Genomic DNA, 22,841 nt, shown 5'->3' with positions numbered 1-22,841 from the left:
GTTCTTCTAAAAAGTTTTTTTGATCAATTGATATTCCACTATGACAGAGTGGACAAGTTTGACAACTTTCAACAACAAAAAAAGAAGAAAAAAAAAAGAAATTCATTCTGCTACTAGCTTGTCCTATTTTGCCCCCGTTGAGGACACATAAAATGCTGTTAGTGATGTCCCTGAAAACAACAGAGGTTTTCTTGTAGGGGTTGCATCACTCTGTAATGACAGGGTGGACATTTAATACGACTACAAAAATAGAACATACATGATTGAAATGACTCGTTTTATCAAATAACCCATTTCGGAAAAAGCTCTCTTACATAATGTAACCTATATCACTTATCCCGGCCATCATGTCTTTTGTTTACACCTGACCTGAAACTTTCTTCGCAAGCTTAAAATGGGATGCGTCCTACTTCCCAGTCTTCTGGGTGTGGCGTGTGCAGAAGCCCCACGTGGCCAGTCTTTTTTTTTTTTATCTAATGAGGAATACTTCTTCAATTTTCTTGCGTCTTCTGGGACGACCTGGCGCCGCGGGAGGGTGCTAAGCTGTTCGCTAAGCCTGTTGGGAGATCCGAGTGGATCAGAGGCAGGCCTTTTGTTTCACCAACTGTGTCAGTGGGTTAAGAGCCCCGAGCGTGAGTGTGAGCTTCAAGGTGAGCAAAAGAACTCAGTGTCTGTACTTAAGTAAAAGTACTTTTGGAGGGAAAAAAATATCTATATATACAGACCGGTAAAAAGTAGAAGTACAGATTCAACTCCTTCTAAGCAAGTATAATCTATTTAGAAACAAACTTTTGAATTCACTATGCAGGGTCTTTAAACACAAGTTATTTGTACTCGGTTGCTTCCCACTGCTAAAAGTGAGCGAGAGCTCCGTTGGACCGCTGTCCTCTTTCTTTGCCTGGCTTTGTCCCGCACGTCCTCGGGCCGGCTCCGGAAAACGAGATTATGTTGCGGCCGAGAGGTTTGCGTTACACAACAACCTCCAGCAAGGTGAGAGCACACAAGAAGCTCAGTTCAGTGGGTCACTTTTTGTCTTTCTAGCCCTCCAATCCACCCCCTTAGCATAACCCCCCCCCCCCCCCCGTTGCCCCCTGCCCTTTCCCGTTGGCCGGGCCTCTCTTCATTACACGGCGGGTGAGAAACGGCTGACAGTCGTGTTCCTTTGAAGCTATCCCGGCCGGGGGCAGACAGGCAACGGCGGGGCAGCGCTCCTAAAAAAGTGCTCCAAAAGCGCTTCCAAAAGCCCCCCTGGCTCAACCTGGGGCCCCCTGTGTTGTCCAGGACCCTGTCCGCGGGCCCCGACCCTCAAAGGCTCCACTGAGCTAATGCTAATGGCCGCTGACAGCTCGTGACACTCTCCCATTCTTCCCTTTTAGACCGCCAACCATCCGGCCACAATAACCGCCGTAATCCGCGTTAAAACTGTCTCTCCCTAACCTGGCTGCCACGGACAGCACGCCGGTGACGTAAAGTTTGCCTCACTAGTGTGCAGAGGCGGCAAAACTACTCACACTCTATACTTAAGTACTATTTAGAAGCTGTGATACAATGTTTTTAAAAAGTAAGTCTTTCCTATTAATATAAACAATCCATGTTGACAACTTAGCACAATAAAAAGTTTGTTTTTAAAACAGATGCTAGCTAGGGTTAGCGCAAGCCTTAATGCTAAAGAAACAGATAGCTGATGCTGTGTAAAATAAAGACTGATGGAAGTAGAAGTACTGATTAGACTTATTTACCAAAGTAAAAGTAAAAGGAACATACCAAAAATCAAATCAACCCAGCAGACAGGGGCTCCCGCAAGCTAGCTAGCGCTTGCTTTGGATGATTAGTTCTTACGCTTGGAGAAATGACGACTTCCCAATGCAAAACATTTCAAGTAAGCGGGCAGCTTGGCTAACGCTTAAGTAGGCTAAGGCTTGTTATTTGGCACCATTTTGACTAGTGACGTAAGCTCGGAATTGTCAATTGGCGTATCGGCTAGCCATGTGGTTAGCTTGTGTTTTCAGATATCCATCTCTGAGATTGTTAGCGCTGCCAAAATACACTGCAGTCGCACAATAGTTCTAGAGATCATCAGATGTGCCGCAGAAGCCGTTTGGCGGGGGTGACTCACCCCTTTCTCGATGCTCCCCGTCTGGCACAGCGTTCCCTCGGCGGCGGGAATACTGTTTGTGACACAGCGGTTGCTTTTGCTAAGGCACCAGAGCTCTCTGCACACTTCCTAGGAAAGAAGGCAAAAGCAAGTTGGTCAGAACACATTAACAAATATTTTTGACATACTGTACGAAAACGTCCATGTTAGTTACATTTTTGGGAATCATGATTCTTCAGCGTTGCACCCTATTTTGCCGGGCAACACTAAAGTCTACTGAAAGAGATGCAGCGGCGTAATTAACACCAAGAAGAAGAAGAGGATGCCCTCTAGAATAATACGATATGTTTTCTAGTTTTAATATTTGTTGTTCCCGCAGAGTAGAGAATCAATGCCTGTGAATAATGTGTGCTCCGTTTGTTGTTTGACTTTTAGAATTACAGTAACATCTCTGCAAATTTTCGTTAGCCAGTCCATGATGTTTCGCGTAAGCTAGCAGACTTAAATCAAAACAAATTTAGATTTCAACTTTAAGTGACAATTTAACCATTTTGGCTCTTATTTGTGGAACTGGTCACAAGCTGCTAAACTACGAGAAACCGAGGCGTTACGGAATACATAACATATAGAGAAAAAAAAAAAGTCCTAAGTAACTATTTATGTTACGAACAGCCTTCTGGAAGCTAACTCATTCGTAACATGGGGAGTTACTGTAATTCATCAGCCTGTATGGTGGAAACGCATGTCTGAACCTGGATGAATGTGGGATTCGCGGTGCAAAAGGTCCTGGTGTGCTTCGATATCCGGAGACAGTCAGCTCAGCGGCGTGACTAACGCTTGCTCACCTAGCCACCGCGCCAGATTGCCATGTCGAGGAAGCGCCATTCCCAGCGGAACCACGGGCCTCCCAAGTCTACAGGATGACCCGCTGGCCTCCCGAATATCTTTAGTCTTACTGAGCGTCTGGACAAACACGAACGGTGTTTATTCTAGACGCCTTCGCCGTCTTGAATATGAGGTTGATACCCAAAAATGATCTTCAGCTGCTGCCAGTTGTGCCCCCAGTCTTGCCTTCAAACCTTTCAAGCCACGCACCCACTTCAACATCCCGACGCAGTTGGAGTTGGGAATATTTCTGTACATGTGATTTTTTTCAGTTTTTAGGGAAAATTTTCAAATGATGATTCCCAAAAATTGTGATGTGCTGATATCCGAAATTCACGGCAGCTCTGGGGATGATGAAATGTGGGCCTGGCTTTTTTTTTTTTTTCTTTCCAGGAGAGCTCAGTATTGTTCATTCGATTTGACATCATCATTGCTCTCCTTTTTTTTTAAAAACAAACAAACAAATCAATTAAAAAAATTTTTAATAAATGTTTTTTTTTTTTTAAATATATATACATATATATTCATATATATATATATATATATATATATATATATATATATATATATATATATATATATATATATATATATATATATATATACATATTTTTTTTTGTATGTGGGTGAGTGTGTGTGTGTGCGTGTGTGTGCGTGCGTGCGTGCGAGCGTGTGTGTATTCATCAGTTCACCTAAAGCCCATTAAAAAAAATCCCATACTAATAATATAATATAATAATAAATTGCCAAATGCAGAAACATCAATGTAAGTTATCACGATGTAGTGGCTCTCGCTAACAGACAGAATTAAGTAACCGGAATTAGGTTAAAAAATTCTATATACGTAGACCATGTTTCTATAAATTTTGATATTTGGTTTTTATTTGAGGCAGATATTTTTTCCATTAAAATGTGATTTATGAGGAGGTTAGACCATTGGTGGATATTCAGAGTTTGTTTATTTTTCCAGTTAACAAGAATTGTTTTTTTTAGCGATAGTAAGGGCTACAAGTGTAGATTGAAATTGTTTATGTGGTAAGTCAGTTGTTGTTAGGTCACCTAGCAAACACAAGTTTGGAGATAAAGGTATCCTACAGTCCAAAATAGCGGAAAGTTTTTCTAAGACTTTAGTCCAGAAATACATAACCGGAGTACATAACCATAAAGCATGAAAATAAGTGTCTGTAGTGTTTTGTAAGCATTGGAGACAAATGTCGGAGTCTGAGAGTCCCATTTTCTTCATCATATATTGAGTAATGTATGTTCTGTGAATAATTTTATATTGGATAAGTTGTAAATTTGTGTGTTTTGTCATTTTAAATGCGTTTTCACAAACTTGAATCCAAAAGTCAGGTTCCGGTGCTATAGACAAGTTTCGACCATTTCGAGATGGGTAAAGACATTTTATCAGTATATGAAAGTAACTTATATATTTTTGAAAGTTTTTTTGTTGTTGTCGGAGAAAGCTTGTTAATATCTTTAGCTAAAACAGGCGGTTGGAGCGTACCCCGAAGTGTTGGAATTTTTTTCTTTATCATATTTTTAACTTGTAGATAATGTAAAAAAATTCCGTTTTTTTTTTTATATTGTATTTTTGGAGCAAGGATGTATATGATATAAACATATTATCTGAGAAGAGATGGTGGAGATGTGCCTGGTGGAGATGTGCCTGGCTTTCAAAGTTTAGCGAGTGTGGTCCAGAACACGTCTCCCGGCAAAACCGACTCGAGATGAGAATCCAGATTCACTCTCAGTCTAGAACAGCTTGCAAAACTGTACTGCATGCACATATGGGGTTGATACCCAAAATTCAGGATGCTGATAGTGTCTTGAATAAAAACAACTGATTTTTGGATCTTCCCAAACCTTAGTCCCGACAGAATTGACGCATTCCAATTGTCTGCACATGATTTCGCAGGACAGTTTGGCAATCTCAAAACTCAAGACCATCTGGTTGGGCTCGGAGTAAGCGAAGGAAGCGCAATGTATATAAAAGCATCAAGTGAAACACATCAGACAGGGTTAACATTTGCCATGAAAACCCCACCAGGTCACCCTCCACTATCATCAAAGGGTTTGACTGGACAGTTACGCTCGGCAGAAAAGTTGACCAATGAAGAAGAGTTATGATCCGATGCGCGGATTGTGACCCGCCGGGTCAGTAAATATGCCAGCGCCTCCCCCCCCCCCCCCGCCTCCTTCCAGATTAAACAAAGCGGCAAACTACCCCCTCTCTGGTTGCAGCCACTTCCCGTTGCCAGCTGCTTTCAATAAGCCACCGCGCCACTTGCCTTCACTATCGTAGCCCCGACTGAAAGGTCAACGGCTCGGGCCTTCGTCAACACGGATATGAGCTTGATGGATTTACACCAAGGGAGAACAAGCTGGTGATTTAAAAAAAAAAAAGAAAAAAAAAAGCCAAGGGTGGGGGGGGGGGGGGGTTTGGCGGGGGGGTTCTATGAAAAGGCCACAAAGCAAAGCTGCGGCTGAATCGCAGATAACTTTGAGATTGAAGGCCACATAGACACGCTGGGTAGTGTCAATAATCGTCATCAGTTTCATGGAAAACCCTTTGAGTATTTATTTACCATTCTAGTCAGATCTTATGATGGATATCAAGCATATGGAATACTGTTAGCGGCTCATGCTGATATCCATATTGCAGAATGCTAGCACTTATATTCAGAACCGTTTTAGATCGTCGACTGCGTTCCTTTCCCTTTCTTTCTTTTTTTTTTTATTACCACATTTTTTTTTTCATCTTGTTCTCTAGCTTTCCTCGCCTGTACCGCCACCGCCACCATTGTCATCATCACAGCCCGATGGGAGCGTTGACTTTTAGTCTGTCATCCCCGCGGAGGTGCCGACGGAAACCGACCAACCGGCTCCACTCCAGAGACAATAATTAAAGAGTTACACCCCTCCCACCAACATCGCCACCAACAGAAAAAAAAAAAAAAAACCCTACCCCCTTCTCTCAAACAGGAAATATAAACCTGAAGAGCCGATTAGCTCATTTCCCAGAGGGACAGGCCGCCTGCGCGAGTCGAAGAATGCGCAATGGGGGGGGGGGGGGGGGGAGGAGAAATGTCAGAGGCGATAACGACCAAACGCTTTTCAAAAACTCTCCATGACTTTTCAAGGACCTGCAAAAAAAAAAAAAAAGTTAAGTCCATGACCGCATGTTCCAGATGTGCTGACGTCAAGACTTGCCGGTATTCCGTCTACAGACTGAAATATTCAGACTGATTGGCTCACGTCCAGCGGTAGGAGGTTAGCAAGGACAAATGTTACTGTGCCTCGTAGTGCATATTTATATAATGTAGAAAGTCAACCAAATGCGAACCAGGGAGCAAAACGTACCAAAGCAAGAAGTTCAGTTGACTTTACCGCTCTCTGTTTATGTCTTATTATAAATTATACTGCATGTTGAAAAAAAACTTTCAACTGTAGAGTCATCAGAAATATTAACTCATTCACTGCCATTGACGGCTATAGACGTCGAAAATTCATTTGAACTATTTCTATTAGTTTCACTTTTTTTTCCCACTTTTGTTAACAAGAGTATGAAAAAATGTGTTGTACATTTAGAACAGATATAAAATTTGTGATTAATCTTGAGTTAACTAGTTGTCATGTGGTTAATTACAGTAAAATAAAATTAGCGCCTGATGCCCCTAATTAAAAAAAAGAAAAGATTATTAAAAATTAGGGGCGTCAGATGATTAATTTTTTTAATTGTTATTGATCTCATGACTTCGATAGTTAACTCACGATTAATCTGTTCTAAATGTACAATACATTTTTTTTTTCTAGGTTTTCATACTCTTGTTAACAAAAGTGGGAAAAAATGTGAAACTAATAGAAATAGATCAAATGAATTTTGGACGTCTATAGCCGTCAATGGCAGTGAATGAGTTAAGAATCAAGTCAAGTCAAGTCAAAAAAAAAAAAAAAAAAACATTTATTAAATTTTTTTTAATTGATTTGTTTGTTTGTTTTTCTTAAAAAAAAAGGAGAGCAATGATGATGTCAAATCGAATGAACAATACTGAGCTCTCCTGAAGAAAAAAAAAAAAAGAATCAAGTCAAGTACAGACACCTGAAAACATACTTAAGTAAAGCAACAAACTGTACTTGGTTACTTCCCACCTCTGAAGAGTGAGGCCCGCGAGACGGTCGACCGGCTGCTGGTTTCTTACCCCATACTTGCACTGGCGCGAGGACGCCCCGTACTGGAAGCGGCACTGCTCGTCAGCGTCGTACACCTGCCCCGGAGCCACTGTTGGGTACAGGAAGTCTCGTTTCAGAGGTTCATTGTCCAGACACGTCCCTCGACCTGAGCTGTCAAAAACACAAAGCTACAATAGGATTGTTTCTCGCACAAATGGAGCTGGACCATGTCAGTAGACCGTAGACCACTTTTCCCGCTATGTGCCTGATTTACTTAAGGCGTCAGGTTTTGCACACAACAAAACAAATAATTAATTTAGCACATGCAATGTGAGCAAACAACACAGCGGTGCGTAATCATAAAACAGTGAGAGGCGACAGAGAGAAAGGATCGTTTCTGCTCATGTCGATTTTAATGGAATGCCAGAAACTAAAATGATCAAAACATATCATCGATTCAGCAATGCAATTTTGGATCTTTGAATGATATGAGGCTGAACTGGAGCCAATCACAAGAAGGTGTCATGCCGTATATATCACTCCGTTTAACTCTGCATTTCCTTGCATCTGGATAATTTCCGAGCTCTTTAACTCTTTGACTGCCAAAAACGTTAAATAACGTTTAGTAAAATCCTACGGAGGAGTGCCAAAGACGTTAAAAGACGTTTTTTTTTTCAAAACAGAGGTGAAACTAACCATTTTCTATTGTTGATTACTCAAAAACGGAATAAGGTAGAAACAAACTTTTTTTTCTGATGAAAGATGAGAGTCCAATCTTTTATTTGGCAGTATGTGTGTTTCCATAGTCCAAACACATAATTTTCTATGGACCTTGAAAGATCAGTCAAAATGCTTAAAATCGGCTGGCACCGGGGACAACCCGTTTCTGAAAACGTCTGGCAGTCAAAGAGTTAAGAACAGTTTTTTTTTTCTTTCCGATTTTCTGTCCCAGGTTTTAAGCACAATGTTACACAGGCTGAGCAGACACAGCCAATTCCTACGCACTACGAGACAAGCTAAAGCAAACAAAACGTGGCTTTTACCCGGTTGCTCTCTTCCCCAAAGTTATCTAAATGATCTTTCTTTTCTGTTCACCTCTTCCACTAACACTTCCAATTCCATCACTTCAAACTTTGCCTTGTGTTTGAGTGCTCTGATGGACAATGATTCAAGCGATTGCTCCTTCCAATTATTGCAGCTCTAGTTATTAGCGCTAACCACCGCTATGCGCCAAAAAGGACGAGAAGAGCCTGAGGCGGAGGTTTCTCATTTGGATTAAAGGACTTAACCGCTCCTAAACCAGGGCGAGAGAGACAATAAGTTGCAGGAACGAATGAATCTGGGTAATAGCGAGATGTTTAGTCTGTTTTGTCGAAGAGAAACAAGCGCTTACAAAGTGAACTCGCCGGAAAAATAAACGACTTGTTGTTGGATTAGCGCGGGTGTTTACTCTGGACCGACTCGCTGAGCTTCTTCAACGAGGAGCTAACATTAGATGATTATCCCATTAGGATAAAACGGACCTTGTGTATTTCATTTGGAAAACCCTGTTTACTATAACTGTGTACTTTCCAGCAAGGGGCAACTGTGGTGGAAGACTTCCTTCCATCCCACCGCAGGGAAAAATGGGCTCGCTGACAACACAAATGCAGACGACAAGAAGACTGAAGATAATTTAGGCCTCTTCTAAAAATGTCTTTTTAAATAGTCCAATAACATGAAGACCGGTGCTTTTCCCTACAGTGAATTTTCCACCTTTTTTTTGCAGGTTGCTCTTCTACGTGAAAGGCAACAAACCCGAATGGGGGGCGGTGTCAGTCTTGCCGCAATTCACCTTCTTTTTACAATCTTGTTTTTGGGGTTTTCGGGGTCCTGTCCTGTCCTCTTAATGTCATTGTCATTGCTGAACTTCATGCTGTCTGGCCACATTGTTGCCTTCTTTTGGAAAACATTGTTAACTCTTTGACTGCCAAAAACGTTAAATAATGTTTAGTAAAATTCTATGGAGGAGTGCCAAAGACGTTAAAAGACGTTTTTTTTCAAAACAGAGGTGAAACTAACCATTTTCTATTGTTGATTACTGAAAAACGGAATAAGGTAGAAACAAACTTTTTTTTCTGATGAAAGATGAGAGTCCAATCTTTCATTTGGTAGTATGTGTGTTTCCATAGTCCAAACACATAATTTTCTGTGGACCCTGAAAGATCAGTCAAAAATGCTTAAATCGGCTGGCACCCACGGCATCCCTTTTCTGAAAACGTCTGGCAGTCAAAGAGTTAAGATCAGGCAGTTTTCCGAGGTGCTGTCCCTTCGCTCCTTTAAGGATAACGTCAGCATTCATTCATTGGTGAGATACAAAATGTCTTGTCCCTTTTTGCCCCAGTTTTACAAACTCTGTGAAATTGGGTGGCTATGGGAATCTGGCCTGTCCTCTTTTTTTGGGTAATGTCAGCATGAGGCCGTTAATTGGCAAAGCACAAAATGTTTGCTACTTTTTGTTCTATTTTTAGAACCCTGTTGAATTCAAACATTCTTTTTTTTTTCTAGGTTCTGATTTGTCCTGTTCTGTCCTGGATAGTTCCACATTTTGTCTTCTTTTTACAAGCCTATTTTTTTTTTTGGGGGGGGGGGGTCCTGTCCTTTCTACTTTTTTATTATTATTATTATCAGAATGTATTTTTCTATTTCTCATTGATCTTTTCTTTCATATTTGATTGATTGAAAGTGATCAATATTAGTAACATAAAAAAACTTTGCATAGACCTTTTTGGTTTTTGAAATAATTGCTTGATTAACTCTTTGACTGCCAGACGTTTTCAGAAAAGGGATGCCGTGGGTGCCAGCCGATTTAAGCATTTTTGACTGATCTTTCAAGGTCCCCAGAAAATTATGTGTTTGGACTATGGAAACACACATACTACCAAATGAAAGATTGGACTCTCATCTTTCATCAGAAAAAAAAGTTTGTTTCTACCTTATTCCGTTTTTCAGTAATCAACAATAGAAAATGGTTAGTTTCACCTCTGTTTTGAAAAAACGTCTTTTAACGTCTTTGGCACTCCTCCGTAGGATTTTACTAAACGTCATTTAACGTTTTTGGCAGTCAAAGAGTTAAAGCTAATCAAATTAATTTAAAACAATTTAAAAAAATGAGCATGACCTGCCACATATTAAAACTCAAAACATGAGCCTTGACCACAAAAAGGTGCCAAGATATTCATGCTTATGGCTTGTGGGCCCGATTCCTTCAGGTTGGCCGCAGTCGCGTAAACTTGGCCTGAACTCTTCGGCAGCGTGTGTTCATAAAGCATTTCTTAAAAAGCCAAACAAAGCGCTGCAAGAAAGTGAATGCGGGCCAACGTGACGGCCAAAGTTGTTTACTTGGCAGGGGAAGAAGCGTGTGTGTGATATCCAAAAGCTCTGTCTGGGGGGAGGCAGGAAGGCTGGGTAAGGCAGGGTAATTGGGAGTTTACAGACAAAACCCTTTTGTTGGAAACACCAAGGCATAAAAAACGAAATTAAAGTAAAAAAAAAAAAAAAAAAAAAAACCTGGCTAATGTCGAATGAGGTGTAACATAAGAGAAGACGTGCGGGGGGGCTCGGATACCGGATTCCTTTGAGCACACTAAGCGGCTCTTTGTTTGTCATCTCCATCCCGGGTGCCGGTCGGCTCACAGCTTTTAGCCGGAAACATTTTGTGACAAGCGCGTACGCTATTATCCGCTTCCCTCACAGGCCTTGCGAGGGCATTTGTGAGTTAAACCTGAGCTCCTTTCCATTTCTGCGTTAAAGGTACTGACACGGAACGGGTTGATGGCAATTTTCCGACTTAACAAAGCGGGGACGGCGGTCGTGTGAAAAAGGGAATAGTGGGAAACTGGGACTGGGGGTGCGAAGTTTAACACCAGCCACTGACTTCTTATGCCCAAGGAAGGAAATAGCGGATTGCTCTGGCAACTGTAGTTATATTTTAATAATAAAAAGAGAGGAAACGGATGAGAAATAAAGGAGAGGGTGTTGTTATTTGAGAGCCTCTCTGCATTGGTTGTCTTCGGCAACAGAGACTCTCCACACTGCGCTTTTTACGTACAGTATGAAACCATATCTATAGTTAATGACTGTAAAACAATCTATTGGGTACTGCTTGGTGGCCGGATCTTGCCTCATACCCTCAAATATCGTGAAAGCTCATTTAATGCGACTAATTTAATTTAATGCCATTGTGGATTTTGCCGTTAAATCTGTGACGTTGCGATGCCGCTCAGCTAACGTATAGATTGTGTAATGGACAGTTAAATTGTACAAATAAGTATTTCACTGTACCTTCAACAGTGAAACACTTGGTTCTAATGAGTTTATTCAAGAGCGATTCCAAAAGGTGGAGATATGAAACCGACTTCATGTGATGGGCCAATTTGCGTGAAACTCCTGGGTGAATGATTGAGGCCATTTAAACACACCTCGTGCCATCTTCACAGAGTTCCCTAGAACGTCAAGGCCCGGGGGGCCGGACGGACATTGCCTTGGAAAGCCGCCCGGATGCTCAAACGCACACATGAAAGCGTTTTCTATTGCCGCAGACAGTGGCGTGGGGTCTGCTCCGTAAATCACGTGCTGCGCCAGCGCTGCGCACGAACGCGGCGGCGGGGCAACGGGTGCAGAGAAGCGCACGGGGGGGGGGGGGGGGTGGGGCGTCATTCAAAAGGCCGCTGTCTGCTACTTTGGTGTGATTCTGACCTCCCATCTAAACAGGAGCACATACAACCTCCTGTGACTTTAAAATAAATCAATAGTGTGTCTATGTACGTACGTATGTATGTATGTATATATAATTAATGTGATAATTTTTTTGCGATTAATTTTATACATATAATTAATGTGATAATATTTTTGCGATTAATTTTATACATATATATATATATATATATATATATATATATATATATATATATATATATATATAATAAATGTGATAATTTTTTTTGCGATTAATTTTATATATATACATATAATTAATGTGATAATTTTTTTGCGATTAATTTTATACATATAATTAATGTGATAATATTTTTGCAATTAATTTTATACATATATATATATATATATATATATATATATATATATATATATATATATATATAATAAATGTGCTAATTTTTTTTGCGATTAATTTTATATATATACATATAATTAATGTGCTAATTTTTTTGCGATTAATTTTATACATATAATTAATGTGATAATATTTTTGCGATTAATTTTATACATATATATATATATATATATATATATATATATATATATATATATATATAATAAATGTGCTAATTTTTTTTGCGATTAATTTTATATATATACATATAATTAATGTGATAATTTTTTTGCGATTAATTTTATACATATAATTAATGTGATAATATTTTTGCGATTAATTTTATACATATATATATATATATATATATATATAAATGTAATAATTTTGACCGCAGATGATCCTTTAGCTGACAGCGAATGGTTACGTTAAAGGTTGCACAGGTTGTGTTTGAGCAATAAACATAACTACATGCATTAAGCATTTAATAAATGTTTGCGTGTGAATATTTGTTCATGTCAAACTATCAGGGTCATTTTTTTTTTTCCAATTTAAAATATGCAAGTAAGATGGAGGATGATGAGCGTGTGCAGTGGATGAAAAAAATTTTGAAGACTTTCTCATAACATTAAATGTCGAAAGAGTTAACAGGTGCTTTTTTAATTTGGCCTTTTTAATTAAACGATTAATCGTGATTAATCAAAATTTTAAGATGTGTTTACACCCTAGGTTCATTAGGGGACTCTAAATTGTCTATAAGCATGAATATGAGCGTAAATGTTTTGTTTGTCTGTGACCTCCACCAAGACCTTTTTTTTTTATTTAACACAGAAATCAACAAGAACTGCTGGACCGGAATCAGTGTTTGTGTGTGTGTGTGTTTTTGCAGCAGCTTTGAATGAGACGGCATTAGAGCGCCTGACTCCAGAGTCGAGGTTCTGGTCGGGAAGGAGCCGTGACGTGCGAGGAGCAAGCGGGCCAGGAGCTCCCCGTCAGGATGGCGGGTATCTGCTTTCTGCCAGACGCTGAAGGCCGACTCCAGATGTTTTGTCTGGCTTCGTCTGACTCGGGGCCCGTGCGCGTTTTTTCACCGTGCCAGCTTGGCAGCCAGCGGGGCCTCATTCCGACAAAAAAACTTTGTGAGCGTGCGGTTGTGTGCGTGCGTGCGTGCGTACGGCAAGCGTTTATTCGATATCCTTGATATCCACCTTAAAGGTCCATGTACTGGTATGTGCTTTGTCCTCACTAGGAAGACAATTCACGCACACGAAAATATAACGCGAGTACTTTTTGGACTTGTCATCTAGACAGCGCGTGGCTCCACATTAGCTAAATGGCTCACCTTGTTGCGTGAGGGAGCCCCGCAGAGGACGTGTCGTAATTCTCAGCCTCAAGGAGGTCTGACGTGTTGATGAAATGGAGATGATTAATTTAATAGAGAAAGACGACAGGCGGCCAACGTTTCGACTTCACCTTTTGTTGAGTTTTGATCGTGTTGAAATGACTTTTTGTTAACTTTGACGAAAAAAAGTCAACTGGTTTACAATTTACTGTTGTCCATCGGCAAGGTTGAAATGAGGTACAAAATGTATCGAATGAGTCCATATTTGGAGGATCCTTGGAAAAGGCTCAAAATGACCATTTCAAAGCAAAATGACAAACTTCCTCTGCGTTTTCCGGCATGGCTTCTTGATACTTTTTTTGTGGGTCTACTCATGGTGGACATGACAACCAAACTTCATTTTGCCAAGTGAACCTGATTCTTTCTTTTTTTTTAACGGATGTTAACGAGGCAAGATTAATTCTACAAATTCAAACTGCAGACTACCTATGTGTCTTCAAAGATGGCCTCTTGAAATTGTTTTTGTGGGTCTGTCAATGATTGGCATGCCTACCAAATTTCATGTTGCTAAGTAAAACTGGCTGCGAGGGCTGGATTCTTTTTAAAAGTCGGGAAGACTCTTCTGATCCCAAATTGTCATTTCATTTTTTTTTTTTTTTTTTTTTTTTTTTTTACAGGAGAGCTCAGTATTGTTCATTCGATTTGACATCATCATTGCTCTCCTTTTTTTTTTTTTTAAATCCAACAAATCAATTAAAAAAAATTTAATAAATGTTTATTTATTTTTTTTTAAAATACATATACATATATATATACATATACACACATATATATATATATATATATATATACTTTTTTTTGTATGTGGGTGAGTATGTGTATGTGCGTGTGTGTGTGTGTGTGTGTGTGCGTGCGAAATTGTCATTTCAAACAAAAAAAGATTTCCTGTGTTTGAGACATGGCTTCTAAAGGTTTTTTTTTTGTGGGTCTACCAATGATTGACATGCCTACCAAATTTCACATTGTTTGTCTTCGATCTTGTGGAGCATTTTGGGTTTTAGGGCGAGTCATTGTATTCAAAGGACCCTGGGAAATGGCCAATATGACCCCAAAATGGCCGCTTCAGAGCAGAATTGAAGACTTTCTGTCTTTTCAGGCATGGTTTCTAAAGACTTGTTTGTGGCTCTACTCTAGCCAGATAATTCAGCACACTAGTAGAATGACTGTGTTTTACTAGTAATGTTTTTTCCCCCCACAGTATGACATTTAGCTCTATCAAGGATGTCGAAAAAAATGGCTTCTCACAGTTGAGCAGTCATCATCCACTTACTCGAGAAAGCTGGTGATGTAGTCTTTGCTGCAGGCCGACCAAGAGAAGGGATTGGTGTTGGCCGTGATGTGCGCAGCCATCAGCTTGGCCGTCTCGTGGCCTTTGGTGCCGCACGAGTTGCCGATGCCGTCGTGGTTCATGCCGAAGCTGCGAGTCGAAAGCAGAGATAACGAGTTAGCCCAACGTCCCCGCCGGTCTCCGCCGCGCCAATCCCCCCCACCCCGGCCGTAAAGATGGCGCTCCCCAAGGCTCTTAAAACAGCTGTGAGGAGCGCAGCCCGTGGTCAAGGGTCAAACCCTGTCTGGAGTTCAGCAGGAATGAGAAAAAAAAGTCCTAATCACCACTGTGATGCCTGCCTGTCAATCAACGCCGGCAGGTCTGAGCAGGCCACTGTGGAGGGCGGGAGAGTGTGGGGGCGGGGCGGGAATCCTTCGGAACAATTACAGGAGACTTTGAAAACGAATCATCTTAACCATTTATTTAAATATTTGATCCAGATCTGACCCCCGTGGCTTTGACTTCTATGTTGTGTTTTTTTGGTGAAAACACACATTTTGTTGCCAAGCTGTGACGACATTTGATGACGACTGTCCTCACGTCTGTCTAGTAACGTTCAAATCTGGTAGCAATTCGACAAAATCTCTACCAGTCTGTCTTTGAAGGACCCCCAGGGAATTACCCTAAAGCGGGTGCTTCAAACCAAAATGGCCGACTTCATGTGTCTTTTTTTGGGCGTGGCTCTTTTGTGGGTCTATTCATGATAGATATGTCCGCCAAAAGCATACTGAATTTGGAGGCAAAAAAAAAAATGTGAGAGTACCAAGATGGCCGCTTCAAACTCAAATGCTAGACTTCTTGTAAGCTTTTCAAGCATAGCTTCTAGAGAATTTTCTGTGGGTCTTAATGTGCTAGACATGTCTACCAAATTTAACTCTTTGACTGCCAGACGTTTTCAGAAAAGGGATGCCGTGGGTGCCAGCCGATTTAAGCATTTTTGACTGATCTTTCAAGGTCCACAGAAAATTATGTGTTTGGACTATGGAAACACACATACTACCAAAGGAAAGATTGGACTCTCATCTTTCATCAGAAAAAAAAAGTTTGTTTCTACCTTATTCCGTTTTTCAGTAATCAACAATAGAAAATGGTTAGTTTCACCTCTGTTTTGAAACAAACGTATTTTAACGTCTTTGGCACTCCTCCATAAGATTTTACTAAACGTTGTTTAACGTTTTTGGCAGTCAAAGAGTTAATATTTTTAAGTAAAACTGGCTTAAAACTGCTTTCCTGCACTTTGCTACCAAACTTCAAAAACTGAAACAATCACCAATGCGATGCCTGCTTGTCAATCAGCGCCGGCAGGTCTGAGAGGGCTGCCAGAGAGGCTGGAAAGTAGGGAGGGAGGGCGGGAAATCCTTTGGATCAATTACCGAAGAGTTCCCGGGCCGGAGAGTTTGAAAACTAATCATCTTAACAATCAATTTAAACTTTTCCTTCAGGCCCCGGGAAGCACAAATCAGCTCTAATGCATTTAACAAACCCGACCGCATCGCGCCGTCTCAAGCTGTTTTTCTAGCGCGGGCCGTGTATGTGACATTTTAGAACGCTCTGGAAATAAATCAGGCCCCGGCCGCGCTGTTATTCCTTATACATCTTCTGCAGGCATCGACTATTTTTACAACAGGCCCCCTTGCAACAGAAGCAGACACGAGACATAATAAAAGGAAATCGCCATCTTGCACAACTCTCCGGGGAGGCTAATACATCATCATTATTGCGCGCTGGAGTCGCGAGCCAAAGGTATGCGCGCGCGACACGCTGGACTCGGAGCCCGCGGAGCTCGTGCCAAGTCCCGAGGCACGCGGCCCGGGAGGAGGTAAGAAAGGCTTAAAGGTGGTCGGAAGGCACACGCGGGAGGTCACATGACGTGGACTCAGGTCACATGATGGAGCAGAGTCACGAGGCGGACAACGTTTTGGCATCGTGTTCTCCCGCAAGGTGGTAAAAAAAAACTGCGCTTTCTTTTTACAATATGTATATTATAGTTCATACAGAGGAGTGATTCCTCGGGGAAAATTGTGAAAAATGGTGAAAAATGGTGAAAAAGTCCATCTTTGTTGTAGAAATGTGCGATTCCGATATATATATTTAATAGTTAATACAGAGTGGTGATTCTAAGGGTCAGCCTTTAGTTTGGCATTCAAAGCTCCTAGTGGGCAAGGCTTCGGAAATTGAGAAAAAATGGCAAAATTCCAAATTTCCAAAATTCTCTTTGACTGCCAAAAACGTTAAATAACGTTTAGTAAAATCCTATGGAGGAGTGCCAAAGACGTTAAAAGACGTTTGTTTCAAAACAGAGGTGAAACTAACCATTTTCTATTGTTGATTACTGAAGAACGGAATAAGGTAGAAACAAACTTTTTTTTCCTGATAAAAGTTGAGAGTCCAATCTTTCATTTGGTAGTATGTGTGTTTCCATAGTTCAAACACATAATTTTCTGTGGACCTTGAAAGATCAGTCAAAATGCTTAAATCGGCTGGCACCCACGGCATCCCTTTTCTGAAAACGTCTGGCAGTCAAAGAGTTAATTTTTTTTTTTATAAAAATAAAAAAGTGAAAAATGGTACAAAAGGGTACAAAAATGTGAAAATAGTACCGAGTAGTGATTCAATGCGCCACTGGTGCCTAATTTATCATTGAAACCTCCTAATGGGCTGGGCAGCAGACATTAAGAAAAATTGTGAAAATTTGTAGAAAAATAAAATTTTGCTTGTAAAAAAAAAAAGCGAAATTGCGATCAATATGAAATAGTTAATGCAGAGTCGTGATTTGATACGTCAACCCCTAATTTGTCAGTCAAACAGCAGAAGGTGCATAGCTGGTGAATTTTTTTTTTAAAGTTTGTATAAATAAACAAATAAACAAACATATACTTAATTAAATAAATAAATATTATAATAACAATAATAATGACGATAACAAAAAAAATTAAAAAAATAAATCCAGCGGCTGCATTGTATCCCATCAGGTTGTCGCTGGGCTTTTCCATGCCACAACAACGAGGCACTCTTAAGCAGTCACGCCAGCAAAAAGCAACTTCAAGTCAAGACCTTGTAATTTCCCACTCTTCGGTCACACACTCTAGGCCAACAACAAGGCGCTCTAAAAGCAGCCACGTCAGCAAAGAAGATGTGTTATTGCGGTTGTAGGCATTTACTAGATCGCTACCTGCATGTCACAATTGCGCCTGACAAATGCCGATGCGGACAAAAACATTCGAGTTCTTAAATAGTGGGGCAGGGATGATCATGGCTGAGCTAAAGTGTGTCACTGGGCACCGTTTTTAAATATGCAACAACAACAAAAAGCAAACAAAAAAATCAAGAAAACTGAAATGTTGAAAAACTGTTTATCTATAACTCCACAATCGAGTACTGCATAGTTCTCAGTCTTTTGCACGTTTTTAGCAATAGTCTTCAAACATGTATCATGTATAGAGAAACAAATCTTTGAAATCACTTTAGGGTTTTCGGAGTGGTTGGTGTGCAGCCATCCGAGTTTCATGCCACAGGAAAAAAATCATTTGGACTCACTTGTGGCCGATCTCGTGCGCGATGGTGAAAGCTGAGCCAAGGCCAATATCTTCGTTGATGCTGCAGCTCCGCTCCGGCTCGCACATTCCCGCCACCGAGGCCAACCCTGGACAAAAACACACGCACACACACACAACAGGAGTCAAATGCAAGCACAAGCACACTTATTAGACTTCTTAGATTTCTTTTGTGGCTTTTGCACCGATTGCTAGATTTTTCTATCTTAGTTTAGCAACGGTACCGTTTATTTAACCAATCAGATTTCAAATTTATATTCCAAGAGCCAATACATTTGAAATCCCTGATTAACTAAAGCAAAACTTGTTAGGACAACTTTAACTGGCGAAATATGTCTGTGGGGGAACAGAGCTGGACTGGCCATCCAGCGCACAGGGCAGATGCCCGGTGGGCCGGCCCCTTTTGGGGCCGATGCAGCGCTTTTTCATTATTATTCTCCTACATTTCCACAATTTAGATGGTCCAGTCCATTAACTCTTTGACTGCCAAAAACGTTAAACAACGTTTAGTAAAATCATATGGAGGAGTGCCAAAGACGTTAAAAGACGTTTTTTTTTCAAAACAGAGGTGAAACTAACCATTTTCTATTGTTGATTACTGAAAAATGGAATAAGGTAGAAACAAACTTTTTTTTCCTGATAAAAGATGAGAGTCCAATCTTTTATTTGGTAGTATGTGTGTTTCCATAATTTTCTGTGGACCTTGAAAGATCAGTCAAAAATGCTTAAATCGGCTGGCACCCACGGCATCCCTTTTCTGAAAACGTCTGGCAGTCAAAGAGTTAATCCACTTCGAATATAGATAGCAAACAATAAATAAATAATAATCAATAAACATCAGTGGCAGAACTACGCTAGGCAAGAGTTGTCCTGGGCCGGGCCAGGCCGGTGGAACTAAGCCAAAATACCAGGGCAGATTTTTTTTTGTATGCCAGTCCAGCCCTGGTGGGGATCTAGTATCGAAAGTAATGAAGTTTAAAAATGTAATTTGGCAAAAGTTAAAAATATTTGACCATTTACACATTGTATAGATAAAACGACCAGAACTTAATGCTAACAAATACTTCAAAACGCCGCTGACATGCTAACGGCTAGCCTTGACGGTCACATTTAGAAGGAATTTGAACACAAACGGTGGAGCTCCACATGCAGACGGATAAAATAATACTCAGAAGGCAGCATCTTACTGTGTCACTCAAAGTAGTAGTAGAAGAAGAAGTATTATTATTCTTTGTTTGTGTGTACAGTATTATACTGCCTCCCGGTGGCCATTGCATCGGTACTATTCTTGTCATACAGCATGTAAGTAGTTTTGTTACCTGTGTGGGCACTGACGCTACCTTCAAAATGTCCCCTCATTTTGTGTCGCTACCTTTTCACACAAACAGACCAACCCCCGTTTTGACTGCTATTACGCACTATCGCCTGAATTTCCCCCGCTTCGGTTGCCCACGAGAGCAAGAGAAGTCTCAGGTTTGGCTTCCGGCCGCTGGGAAACATCGAGACGGAGGCTTTACACTTCACAAAGCGCCAGGCATCGCCTAAAAGGCGAGCCAAGCAAGGGAACGTAGCAGCCGCCGCACCCGAAAAGCTGTCAGAGTAGACGAAAAAAATTGATGTTTTCCTCATTTGGGAGCTGGCGAAAGAGAAGAGAGGAGAAAGGGAGAGCAGGAGAGGCTGTTTCGACTTTCAGCCTCCCCCCCCGTAATCCAGGTGTCGCGAGGCCTTTTTTTTTTTTCCCTCTCGAAAAGCCTGAGAGGTCAGATCGGGAGACAGGAGGCAATTCTTCACAGATTGCATCTACAGGTGAGCGCAGAGTGGATCGGATGACAGCACAAAGCAGGTGTGTTTGTGTGTGCGCACGCACACACGCACGCACGCGTGTGTCAAGTGGGGGAAGGGCAGTGTGACGACACTACAAGAGTGTTCGCTATGGAAAGCCGATTCAGCATTTATTCAATATCATCACGATGAAAAATTAGGGTCCATGTATTTGTAAGATCTTCGTCCTCTATAGTAAGACAAATCAGCACTAGTAGTATGACTTACTAGTATAAAAAAAAAATTCCCCAATAGGTGCTCAAACGGCTCTATGGAACGATATTTGTTTTTCTACGACAAACTAGCAAAATTCTGCTACTGGTCTATAAAGCGGTGAGGCTTGGGTCTTGAATACAATAAGGTATGCCGTGGGTGCCAGCCGATTTTAAGCATTTTGACTGATCTTTCAAGGTCCATAGAAAATTATGTGTTTGGACTGTGGAAACACACATACTGCCAAAACAAGATTGGACTCTCATCTTCCATCAGAAAAAAAAGTTTGTTTCTACCTTATTCCGTTTTTGAGTAATCAACAATAGAAAATGGTTAGTTTCACCTGTTTTGAAAAAAAACGTCTTTTAACGTCTTTGGCACTCCTCCATAGGATTTTACGAAACGTTATTTAACGTTTAAGACGTTTTCAGAAAAGGGATGCCGTGGGTGCCAGCCGATTTTAAGCATTTTGACTGATCTTTCAAGGTCCATAGAAAATTATGTGTTTGGACTATGGAAACACACATACTGCCAAAACAAGATTGGATTCTCATCTTCCATCAGAAAAAAAAAGTTTGTTTCTACCTTATTCCGTTTTTGAGTAATCAACAATAGAAAATGGTTAGTTTCACCTGTTTTGAAAAAAAAACGTCTTTTAACGTCTTTGGCACTCCTCCATAGGATTTTACGAAATGTTATTTAACGTTTTTGGCAGTCAAAGAGTATTGATATGAATCCATTAGTCCATTAATCCATCTAAATTCTACAGACTCGGGTCAATTAACGGAGTTCAGGTTTTAAAGCAAACATGGTGAAGCGGCATTTAGCTGTTATGCTGCATGCAAATGGAATAAGTAGCCAATAGAAGTGAAGACAAAGAATACATGCTTTTAAATCCCCCCCATAACTTTTAAAAAGTTTAGTTTTTTTTTTTTCATTTTCTTTCAATTTGAAACTTTTGTTTAAAATTGTGTTTAAATGTCGATTTACGTTTTAGTAATTTTTCCTTTGCTTTGTGAATGTCTTCAGCTGTTCTGTGTGTAAATGCGTCGAGGTGTTGTGCTTGTGTATGGAACGTGCTATATCAATAAAGTTGACGTGCCTGGTAGAATGTCTGTCTTACTGGCAACGTTTTTTTCCAATAAATGCTCAAACAGTTTTATTTAAAGCCATTTATTTGAAAGCAGTTTAAGAGATTATTCAATATATTGGGCCTGGCCTAAAATTTATATAAAAGGTATCAATTGAATCCCTTCACGTTAAAAGAATACTGTATATCATGATATAACCTTGAGTATAAAAACTACTTCGGACTATGGAAGGACGACATTTAGTCGCGTTAGCTAATCGGCCACAGCTCAAAGCTGGAGGGAAGAAAGTTAGCTTAGCATCTGGCATTACATTTGTCTAGCTAGCTCGAAGTCCGATGCATTCCAAACAATTTTCATGCAGAGGTTAGATTAGCTGAGATCATCAACAATAAGCACTGTTGCGATTGTTCAGTTATTGTTCGGTTACATTGTTATCGCAGTTCCACTTATTCCGATAATTACTGCTTTCAACGCAAAATGGGGCGCAGCCAGCAAGTCTCAGACTTTCAACTTCCCATTCCACTTCCACCTCCGTCTTACAAGTCAGAACGAAAGCAGTGAAAAGTCGTCTTATTTGGCCCCGGCGTGTAAGGGGCCGTAAATTTCCTAACGTCATCAGAACTGAAAAACACAAGATAGCATTTTTAGTCCATGTTGACATGTCAAGTTCTGTTACTAACACGCGTCTGCATTGTCTCCAATACGAGAAAGGAATTCCGAACATCTTTCTCTCCCTGTCTGTGATCCATGCTTGAAATATGAAGAACGTCTCTGCAGAACCCGGTGTTCAGCCAAATTGCCGCCTCCAGAAGCCACCAGCCAGATAAATCAACGCTGTGATGAAGTCGTACGCAAAGCAGAATTCCGCGGAACGTCGAAACTATCCCGACCCGGAGCTTGCCCAGGAGAATTCAGGGCAAAAATAGTCATTGTAATGATTTTTTTTGTTAATTAAATGCTGCTAATAGGGGGGGGGGGGTCAATTTCCCCTTGAGGAGAGACCAATAAGTATAATATTTTTTTTTAAAAATTAGCTCAACTGCTTATCTTTTGACAATTTCTCCCCACTGTGTGTTAACTCTTTGACTGCCAGACGTTTTCAGAAAAGGGATGCCGTGGGTGCCAGCCGATTTTAACTCTTTGACTGCCAAAAACGTTAAATGACGTTTAGTAAAATCCTATGGAGGA

At 40.6% G+C, this 22,841-nt stretch overlaps 1 protein-coding gene across 1 annotated transcript in view; it reads right to left on the bottom strand.

Moving 5' to 3' along the window:
- The window catches only part of adamts6 (ADAM metallopeptidase with thrombospondin type 1 motif, 6), a 59,881-nt gene that overhangs the window by 23,015 nt on the left and 14,025 nt on the right, over positions 1-22,841 (bottom strand). The window contains exons 9-12 of the mRNA XM_077586132.1: positions 18,512-18,617; positions 14,918-15,064; positions 7,183-7,324; positions 2,117-2,224 (exon numbers count right to left, since the gene is read on the bottom strand). Coding sequence (XP_077442258.1) covers positions 2,117-2,224; positions 7,183-7,324; positions 14,918-15,064; positions 18,512-18,617 — 503 coding nt within the window. The remainder of the gene's footprint in view (positions 1-2,116; positions 2,225-7,182; positions 7,325-14,917; positions 15,065-18,511; positions 18,618-22,841) is intronic.

Source organism: Vanacampus margaritifer, chromosome 14 (assembly GCF_051991255.1).
Source record: "Vanacampus margaritifer isolate UIUO_Vmar chromosome 14, RoL_Vmar_1.0, whole genome shotgun sequence".
In the NCBI taxonomy this organism is placed as follows: Eukaryota; Metazoa; Chordata; class Actinopteri; order Syngnathiformes; family Syngnathidae; genus Vanacampus; species Vanacampus margaritifer.
This window is presented reverse-complemented; position numbering and strand designations above follow the sequence as displayed.